Source organism: Psammomys obesus, unplaced genomic scaffold (genome assembly GCF_907164565.1).
Source record: "Psammomys obesus unplaced genomic scaffold, mPsaObe1.curated_primary_1811, whole genome shotgun sequence".
NCBI classification, from domain to species: Eukaryota; Metazoa; Chordata; class Mammalia; order Rodentia; family Muridae; genus Psammomys; species Psammomys obesus.
In genome coordinates, this window is record NW_026591380.1 from 1 (window position 1) to 10,868 (window position 10,868).

The window sequence follows — 10,868 nt, forward strand, 5'->3', positions numbered from 1 at the left end:
ACACACACACACACACACACACACACACACACACACACACACACACATTTTAGAACATGGAAAAATTAAGAATTAAGTTATCTGAACTGAAGGCACACTAGCTGGCAGATGACAGTAAGTGGGTTCAGGATACAACTTAATTTCTGGAAACTGCTTCTGGCTGTTGCACCAGGACCACTCCGGGGGTCGGAGGTGGGCACTGGATCCAGGGTGATATAATCAGGTTCAAGATCGAGTTTTAAAAGTAGGACTGAAGGACTTGCTTGCTGGGTTGTGAGGGGCATGTGAAAGAGAAAATCGGAGAGCACGCCTCGTTCTTGGGTCTAAGTAACTAAAGCAAGGGTGATGCCATTTAAGATGTTCATTGCCAGGAGAGGAGACGGGGCTTGGTGGGCCTGGAGACCTCAACCAGGCAGTCTTGCAAGAGACATGCACAGGACGGACAGGATGAGTCCATTAGGGGACAAGCAGGGAGGGGAGAGAAGTCCTGGGTCTGAGCTTGGCTGTGGTATGGGGAGGCTGACACTAGTGTTGGGTATCAGACTAGGGACAAGCAAGCCCCTGAAGTGCCTACTTAGCATACCAAAGCAGATCTGGCCTCCAGGTTCTCCCAGCATCCCTCACTCCCTACCTGTTACTCCATCCTCTGCCCTGAACTTTGCAGCCCAGGGTCTTAGCTTCCCCTTCCCCAGAAGCTCTTCTTTATATAATCCAGACATTTTTGGGGACTCACCCCACCCCACCTGTTTGTGTGTGTACCTACAAGTGCTTTCTCTCTCTGACTTCAACCGCTTTTCTTTTTGGTTTTTCCAAGACAGGGTTTTTCTGTGTAGCTTTGACTCACTTTGTAGACTAGGCTGGCCTTGAACTCACAGAAATCCGCCTGCCTCTGCTTTCCCGAGTGCTGGGATTACAGGTATGTGCCATGGCTCTTGGCTCCCTCATCTGCTTTTCTGTCTCCCTCTGCATGGAGACCCCCTCCTGTGACGTCAGTGAACCTGATTGAGAGCTCCCCAATAAGCCTGCCTTTATACAGTCTAATGTACTCATTGTGTAGGTGGAAGAATACTTATCATCTAGGTACTACTCTTTTTTTTTTTTTTTTTTCAAGACAGGGTTTCCCTGCGTAGCCTTCACTTTCCTGGAGCTGGCTCTGTAGACCAGGCTAACTAGGTACTCTCTTAGCAAGTACAGCGAGAAAAGGAAATTCCTTAGAGCAGTCAGGAAAAGGAAGACCCAGAAGCCAAATGAAGACAATGTTAACTGTCCTCAATACCAAGAGATGTCATCTAAGAAAAGGACAGAAAATTGGCCATTGGGTTTACTGAGACAGAGGCTGCTGGTGGCTTTGGGCAACAGCGGACTGAGGATGAGTGGCCAAAGCCCACGTAGAAGATGCCAACCAAAGTTAGGAGGAAAATAAGGAATAAAGTAAGTCAGACATGGTGGCTCACTGTAATCTCAGCACCTGGAAAGCTAAGGCAGGATTGCAGGAACTTAGAGCACAGCCTGAACTCAACTCAGGGAGTTCGAGACAGCTTGGTCTACAGAGTAAGACCTGTAGAGGGCTTGATGCTCTTGCAAGGACAAGCACTGGGGAAACCGGGAATGTTAAGCGCGTAGGCTTATCACTTCAACAGAAGGGGTATATAGACCTGTTTCCCCCCCACCCCAGAAGACGAGTGGGTGTTGCTAATGCCTTTGCTAGCTGTAGAATGCTTACCCCAGGCTCTCCCTCCCTAAGCCTTTAGCTTGTTTCTCAGTCAGTGGCACCCATCCTTAGGGAGCTGTCACATGGACTTTAGAGCCTGCTGACCTCTGTGCTACCTCGCTAAGGGCCACCCCAGATCCTAGGCCCTTAAGCTCTAGAGCTCTACCATCTTTATGGTAGAGGTCACGTGCAATCTGAGTTTTGATGCAATTGTGCCTTAGGAGGATGGACACACACACACAGAGGACCAGAGAGGCTGGATCCCTCAAATCCACAGAAAAGCCAGGCGGGCCTTGTTGGCCATCTGTAATCCCAGCACCCTGGAGGCACAGACATGGGATCCCTGGGCCAAGCCGGGTCAAGGAAAGTCAAAGCAGGAAACATTTCAGTTCTTCCGGTTAATAAACTAGGAAATGGCTAGCTTCACAAACTTCTTCACTTAACCTTTGGTTACAATTACAAGTGTTTATCACACCTTTAATGTAATTTTGCTAGTTTGAGACAGGATCTCACTATGCTGCCCCAGCGAGCTGGAACTTGCTATGTTGCACAGGCTAGCTTTGAATTTATGATCCTCCTGCCTCAACCTCCCAAGAGCCAGGCTTACAGGCCTATTCCACTGTGCTTGCCTCCACAGGGAAATATTTAGAAGCAAACATTGTTTTGCAGTTACTGCACTCCAAGATGGACCAGCAAGCCGCCTCACGTGTAGACACTTGACTGACCAGAAAACCCCTCAGGTGAATGACACATCAGTAGGCTGAGAAGGAGGAGTCACACAGGGACACCTACCTGTGGTCAGCACTGGGTCTCTGTCTCCCAGTCCACAGTCTTCTATTCACGGAAGTGGGAGGAGGGGAGGAGGGCAGCGGTGGGGGAGGGGGAGGCAGCGAGGGCAAGGGGGGCAGGTTTCTCTTCTCCTTCTTGAGGCTGATGCCTGGGCCTCTGTCCTTTTCCCCTTCTCCAGCATGTTGGAATGTTCTGCGGGGTTTCGGGAGGGGGTTGATGAAAGGCTTTGGGGGGTTACACCGGGAGCCCCTGTACACACTCTCCTGGCCTTTCCACTCCTCTGAAATCTCAGGGCTTGGCTCCCTGACCTCCATGCTGTGGGTCCTCCGGCTAGCTGCTAAAGCACCCCCACTTTCATGGCTTTGGGAACTGGATTGGTCCTCCTCTGTCTTGTCAGGTAGACAGTGGGGGGAATAACAAGTGCCTGGCAACTGGGGGTCCAAGCCAGCGGAGCCGTCCTTCAGGGCCTTCTCTAGTCTCTTGACCTGTCTCAGCACGGAGAGATGGTTACTCTGAAAGCGCAGGTCACTGGGTTTCAGCTCTCGACCTCGGTGCTGGCTGGGCTCTGGCTGTGCTTCTATCTGCCTCAGGCCTGGGCACCGCTCTGTGTCCTGACACACAGTTCTTGCTGTCAAGCTGTCACTTTCCAAGCTCTCCATTTCGAGTCTCAGTCCATTTTTAGTTCTGGTGATCTCGCTGCCTCTCCTCTCTATCCTGCAAGGTGGCAGGGAGTTCTCCTGGCCATCTGTTGGCTGGGCAGGCTCAGAAGCGGGTGGCTCCTTCTTGCCTTCCCACTTGGATATCTTGTCCTTTATGCTGAGGGGCTGGGGCTGAGCTCTGGCTCGGGTGGATTGTCCAGGGTTCTGGACACAACCAAGCTGCTTCTTGAAGGGCCTGCTGGCCTCTTTAGCACCAAGGTCTGCAGCTGGGCCACTGATGGTCATGCTGGAGCCCAGCATGTCCACTCTCGCTTCCAGCATGGGGTTGTGGGGGCTTCTTGAGGAACTCCTTCTCAAGGGCAGTGCTGGATTAGTCTCTTGCAAACAAATGGCTCTCCCAAGTGGCTGCCTTCTAGGAGCTTCCCCAGCCTTTGGACCTTCTGCCTTGACCCTGTACCAGAAACATAAACAGAAAGTGAGGGGTCTAAGTAACTGTTCTTGGCCAGTCACAGAGAGTTGACAGAACCTAGAGATAAGTATTATATACAAATTGCCAACCATGACACTGAAGCTGTCACTTAAAAATATTTATTTTATTATTTTTTAATTTTTATGTGTATGGGTATTTTCCTGAATGTGTGTCTATTAACTTTGTGGAAACCTGGTGCCCTTGGAGGTCAAAAGTGAGGTCACATCTCTTGGAACAGCAGTCACAGACATTTGTAAGCTGCCATGTGGGTGCTGGGAACTGAACCCAGGTCTTCTATATGAAGAACCAGTATTCGGTTTTGTTTTGTTTTTTGAGACAGGTTTCTCTGTGTAGCCTTAGCTTCCTGAAACTCATTCTATAGACCAGGCTGGCCTCGAACTCAGAGATCCGCCTGCCTCTGCCTCCCGAGTGCTGGGATTAAAGGCCTGTGCCACCACTACCTGGCAGAACCAGTATTCCTAACTGCTGAACCATTTCTCCAACCTACTTTTTGATTTATTTGAGACAGGGTTTCTCTATGTAGCCTCCTAGAACTCACTCTGTAGACCAGGCTGGCTTAAAACTCACAGAGATCCATCTGCCTCTGCCTCCTGAGTGCTGGGGTTAGGGTGTACACTACCACCACCTGGATTTATCTCATTTTATTCTCTCTCTCCCTCTTCGGATTTTCAAGACAGAGTTTCTCCGTGTAGCCTGGAATTGCTTTGTAGACCAGGCTGGCCTCGAACTCAGAGTGATCTTTATTTTATTTTCATATGTGTGTATTTTTGAGACAGGGTTTCATTGGCCTGAAACTCACTATTAGACAAGACTGGCTGGAGAGTGAACTCTTGGGGCCTATCTGAGCCTGCATCTCCACTGGTAGGGTTATAAACTATCATACTCAGGTTATTTTACATGGGATCTCCCTAGCCCTGCAATGACTACATAAAAACTAAAACAATGCCACAAGCATTGTCTTTTGTACACTGCGTGAAGGGTGTCTCCGTATATTCAACTGTTGATTGCTCACCCGGCAGAGAGCTGAGTACTATCTGGACTTTGGTATTGTTATTCTTACGAATAAAAGGAATAATCATGGCAGAGTAGAAGTCAGTACATGTTGCTATGAATATCTGTGAATGTGTGAGTCAACAGGGAGACTGGATTTTATACACAGCCCAGAAATTTACTGTCCACTAGTCTCCACCAGCCGTATGTGGCGAGCTGAACTTAAATCCAACAGAATGGAAGTTTCTGTCCCTCAGCTGCCCCAGCTGCCAGCTAAGCCCTCACAAAACCCATGTGGCGAGTGGCTCCTCAGTGGATGGAAGAGGGTTTCTATGACTGCAGATAGCTTTGTCTCTAGGTCATCCATGTGTGGTCCCTCTAAATACGACTTTAGGAGGTTAGAACCACAAAGATGCCAAAAACCCTTTAGGAAGAGAACATCTGAAGCACAGTTAATGAGAACGAGAATATATGTGCTTTGAAATACAAGACAGCCCACACAGCAGAGATTACGCTGTGTGTGGTGACTAGATGTGTGGGCTCAGCAAACAGGCATGAAGCTAGCAGGGGACATTTCCCGAATTCGTATAAACCTGACGGTACAGGGGTTGAGAAACTCCAGCTACGGTTCACAGCGAGGAGTGAGTAACCAGCAGCTGCATTCACCCTGTTGCTATAACTTTCCAAAGACTAAGAGTTGTTTATATAAAGACCTCTCCCTTCATTACGTCATCGGCACACAAGTTATGTTGCTGTTCTTGGTTGCACAGCATAAATCTCAAACTTGTGAGAACGCAAACATACTTTCCATGACAATCAGAACAGAATTTCTTTTTGGAAACAAGAATTAGGATTCATGAGTGCTTACAATAAATAGTATTTTTTAAAAACATTTTTACTTTTTGTATGAGTGTTTGCCTGTATATATGTATGTGCACTGTATGTATGCCCAGAGTCGATGGAGGACAGAAGGGGGTGTTGCATCCTTTGGAGCTGGAGTTACAGGTGGTTGTGAGCTGCCATGTGGGTGCTGGGAACTGAACCTGGGTTTTCTGTAAGAGGCTTAAGAGCTTTTAACCTCCGAGCTACCTCTCTATCCCTGAAAAACTGTTGTTTTAATTATCTTCAAGACAGTAACATGAGCTGCTGGGCAAGATGAAGCACGCCTGTAATCCCAGCCCTCAAGGAGGCAGAGGCAGGCGGATCTCTGAGTTTGAGGCCAGCCTGGTCTACAAAGGGAATCCAGGACAAACAAGGCTACATAGAGAAACCCTGTGTTGAAAAACCAAAAAAGCAAAAACAACCCCCCCCAAAAAAAGAAAAAAAAAACACCACCACCAACAAAAAGACAGTAGCATGAATTTAGATTCTAGGCAGAGAAAGTCACAGTCCATTGCTGTTTTTCTAAGTTCTGAAAAGGCAGAACTGATAGGGTTTTTTTTTTTTTTTTTTTTTTTTTTTTTGTTGTTGTTGTTCATGGCAAGATGGCAGAAGAGGACAGATGTGTGAGAGCACGACCATGTGCGTGAGTGTACCCTGCTGACAGCCGAGGGCAGGGTACGAGCCGCTCGGTCCCAAGTGCTGCTGGACGCCACCGCACAGCGGATAGATGCGAGGGCTTTGGAGTCAGGACGTGGGCTTGTGTCCTTGCTGATTGTTCTTCTCAGTGCAGAGACTGAGCCCAGGGATCGGAGCAGGCTGAGCGGGCTCTACCACTTCGCTATCTCCCCAACCGCCCATTTATTTTTCTTCTCCTTTCTTTAGGCTGGAGCCTTCTGAGTTGAGAGGCCATATCAGCCTTTTTTTGTTGTTCCTAGTACATGGCAGATTGTTAATACATATCCATTTAGATTAATTCATATATATATATATGAATACATAATTCATTATATATATATGTACACATATATATGTATGTCTGATGCTCAAGGCACTCAACTGACTCTAACTGTAACACCTGGAGTAACTTACCAGTCCCTGTGGACATGAGAATGGCCTGCTGGAAGAACACGCTGTATTTACTGAGGTCAAGCAGGGGGTGTAAAGGATGGAGGCTATTTACCGTCCCCATGATAGACAGTGTCTTCTCTACATGATTCTTGTACCCTCGGGTGTCTGGAGGTCCTGTTTCTAGGACTCTAGCATCTGGGATGCAGAGCTGTGATGAGCCCAGTGACAGGAGAATGTGAGTGGAATCAAGGAAAAGGCTCCATGCTAAGAGAAGGTGGGAAATGCTGACCATGTGAACAGCTATGGTTGCAAGGCTTTAGGGTTCAACAAAAAATCTGTGATTCTATAGCTAGAAAAATATGCCCACTGCCTGGAAAGCACCAGGGGGATTCGAAGCGCTCAGTCAGCAATATCCAGACCCTCTCAACCACTTCCGTCTCAAGTCTGAAAGGAGGATCCTCAAGGAGGATCTGACGGGAGGCTCAGGACACTGACACTTCCTCAGTTAAGGAAAGGGAGGGCTGTGTACGTGGGAAAGGAAGGAGGCGAGACGCTTGTTCAATTCCTACCCTCACAGCAAGAAAGGAAGGAGGCTAAGACGCTTCCTCATCTTTTACACTTTCAGCATGCATGCAAAGAGACGCTCTTACTTGTCGGCCAATCTGTAGCTCGGAATTCCAGTTGGGCAGTGGTTGCCTGTGGCCTGCCTGCACACGGTCACCATGTCAGCACGTAGAGAGGCTCCAGGAAGCCTAGAGAAAGAGGGATACATACTCAGCAAGCCATATGAGCCACTTCCTTCCGAAGAAAGCAGGTAAACATGTCCCCCCACCCCCACTGTTCAGCAGTAGGCGATTCCACCCAGAATGGGAGGTGGCAAGAAGGAAGCATTCAGAAACCTTGTCCCAGGAGATGACGTCATACATCTCCTCAGGCTTCCAAGATTTCTAACTTTTCTTCACTCTTTCTTCTACCCTTTCTAATAAACCGGCCAGGTAACAGCGCAGGTATTCAATGGTTTGGCTCAGAACGTCCTCCAAAGAATCAAACGTCCCTGTTCCAAGACAGATCTTAGGGACCAGGAGGAAGAAGCCAGAGAAGAGACGTAACTAAATAAATGAGGCGGTTTGAATAAGAAGGACCCCCACAGGCCATGTGGATTTGCATGTTTAGCCCCCAGCTGGTGAAGTGCTTGGAAGGCATAGGAGGCGGTCCTTGTTGGGGGAGGTATGTTGCTGGGGGTGGGTGTTAAGGTTTCAAAAGCCCAAGCCGGGCTCTGTCTGTCTGCCTGGCTGGCTGGCTGCTGCCTGGTGAATCAGCACCACTGTTTTAGTGCCATTTGTGCCAGCATACTCCCTATCATGACCACCATAGACGAAGCATCTGAAACTGTCAGTAAGCCCTTTTGCTTTATACAAAAGTTGCCTTGGTCATGGTGTCTCTTGACAGCAATAGAACAGTGACTAAGACAACAAATGAATTCATTTAATTAAAACGCAAAATACATAAAAACATACTGCCCACGGACCACATATAACGAAGAAGACATGGTCTGGCGAGTTGGCTCGGGGCTAAAGGTATATGGCACCAAAGCTGAGTTCAACCTCCAGAGCCAATCCTACCAGCTCCTCACAATTGAGAATAAACGTATTCAAAAATTCATTTTAAGTCAGGGAGGGATCCATGAGCTGAACAATGACTGCAGCGGACGGAGCCTCTGAGCTTGGTTGTCCGGGAGAGCTGGTGCATAGACTTGCCCAGGAGCCTAGGTGTTACCTTACAGCAACGCAGCACCACACGTTCCGGAATAAATTATGGTGTAGCTGAGTCCAGCTCTCCAGCGAAGCCAGGCAGTAGGGCCCACCCATCCCACAGCGGAGGGGCGCCCTGAAAGGGCTTTCTGGGACAGGAAGGAACTCATTGTCCCTCTCACAACACTCACACAGCTGAAGCTTCTGGAGCCTCTCCATGGGGCTGGGCCACAGACACTGCCTTTCTGTCCTCCTCTGGCAGATAGCCACATAGGGCAGGGGGAGGGGACAGCAGCCAATCCCCGCCCATCGTCCAGGCTCTCCAGAGCCAGTGCTCGGGCTACACAGACCAATTACACAACACACACACACACACACACACACACACACACACACACACACCCTTCTTCTGTTTGAGCCAGGCAGCACTCCATCTTCTTTTTCTTTTAGGCTCGTGCCAAGCTGTGAACTGGATGCTCTAGGGGACCTAAGCTGAGTAAGACTCTGTCTCCAGGACAGCCTACAGCCCGCCCCTGCAGTGGTTCTCCCTCAGGGGAGCGCTTTCTGAGGAAAGCATAGCAGAGCCAGCACCCTTCCGGGAGTGTTCCCAGGTACACACACACACACACACACACACACACACACACACACACACACGCTCAGCAGGTGGCATATTCCGGTGTCACACTCCAAGAGTAAATCTGAATGGCTGGCAGAGGTGGAAGTGAAGAGGTAGAGAACTCACTCGAATTTGGCCATAGCCATCAGGATGTCTTAATGCACAGAGGTCTGGGATATGCTGCTCACATTCATTCTTCCCCCATCCCCCACTGATTCAAATAGGCTGGCTGGCTGTCTCAAGAGGGTGGAGATGCTTGCTGCTAAGCCTGACAATCTGAGTCTGTCACCAGAACCCACACGGTAAGAGAAAACTGACTCACACAGTTTGTCCTCTGACTTCTACAGGCATGCTGTGGCATGGATGCAACTCCCCCACACACACATATACACACAAATAAATGTTATTTAAGAATTAAATACAGGCTGGAGAGATGGCTCAGCGGCTAAAAAGAACACTTCTTATTCTAGGAACTGAAGGAGGACCTGAGTTCAGCTCCCAGCAGCCATACGAGATGGTTTACAACCATCTATAACTTCAGCTTTGCCAGGTCTGGCACTCTTCTGGCCTGCCCTGGCACAGGCACACCCATGTTATACATTCACACATGTACATAGATAAAATAATTAATCTCTCTCCCTCTCTCTCTCTCTTTTTTTCTTTTGCCCTTTTGAGACATTATCCTGGAATTCCCTCTGTAGACCGGACTGGCCTTGAACTCAGAGATCCACCCACCTCTGCCTCCTAAGTGCTGGGAGTAAAGGGGTTCGTACGTATGCCTGGCTTCATAAAAAACAATCTTAAATAACATAATAAGATGGCAAATCTGTCCTTATTTGGGAGTATTTCACACATAAGCTTTGCTGTCATTTTATAGGTCTGGGAGGACAGTCAGTTTCCCAAACTGTGACCTATTGGGAGTCTCCTCCAGGGACCCTGGAGACATCTCTGATGCACCCAAACCAACCAGGTGCTGGTCTGGAATCTAATATGATGAATCATCTAATAGATGATTTTCACACAATTGAGGGTTCATTATTTCTTCCTGGGCAATTTGGCCTTGTGATTCAAACTGCTGACCAAGAGGGATAGTGAAAGAATATTAATACCACATTTCCTTGCCCAACTGTTTTCTATAAATGTAGAACTTCCTATTAACCAGATAGGCTAATTATTACTATTTTTGTGTTTCGAATGGTGCATAGTTTGTGTGTGTCTGTCTCAGGCCGACTTAGGATTCATGGCAATTTTCCTGCCCCAGACTGGCGTTACAGGATGCACCACCATCTCCAGCTATTAAAAAGTTTAACAGCCCTAAAATGGCCTATAAAAATGTGAAGCCAGAAGATAGATACACAGTGTGCACACGTTTTTGGGAGCTTTTATTTACTTTCATATGTAGAGTGTTTAGCCTGCATGCGTGTCTGTGTCATGTCGTGCTTGGAGCCCACAGAGGTGAGCAGAGGGAGTTGGATGAGCTCTCTAAGTGTGTGTTTGTCATAAGCACTAAAGTAGAAGCTACGGAGCTGGATGCTGGTGGCACACCTCCCAATTCCAGAATTTGGGAGGTGGAGATAGGAGAATCAGGAGATGAAGAATTTTCTTGGCTATATAATGGCTTGGATGCTAACCCAGGCTACATAAGATCCCATGTAAATAATAAAAATTTAAAAGCATGAACTATGAAATATACTAAAACATGACTTCATAGTCTTAATTCAGATTTCTCGTGTGCTTGTGTGCACTGGGGACTGAAGCCAGGGACTAGCATAAGTTAAGTATTTGCTCCACACTGAGCCTCACTCCCCAACTTCTGGTTTGTTTTTTTTAAATAAAAAGTAGTTCAGTACCGAAGAGATGGCTCAGTGTGAAGGGCACTGGCGACTCTCCCAGAGGACCTGGATTTCAT

General features: G+C 48.0%; 1 protein-coding gene across 1 annotated transcript; it reads right to left on the reverse strand.

Moving 5' to 3' along the window:
* Positions 1-2,503: 2,503 nt before the first annotated feature.
* Positions 2,504-7,335, reverse strand: LOC129679153 (DENN domain-containing protein 2A-like; the record flags this gene model as incomplete). The annotated part of the gene is made up of 2 exons (XM_055610074.1): positions 7,240-7,335; positions 2,504-3,610 (listed from the first exon to the last, which is right to left on the reverse strand). Coding segments are annotated over exons 1-2 (1,181 nt in total), but the record flags the coding sequence as incomplete, so codon positions are not given.
* Positions 7,336-10,868: the final 3,533 nt, after the last annotated feature.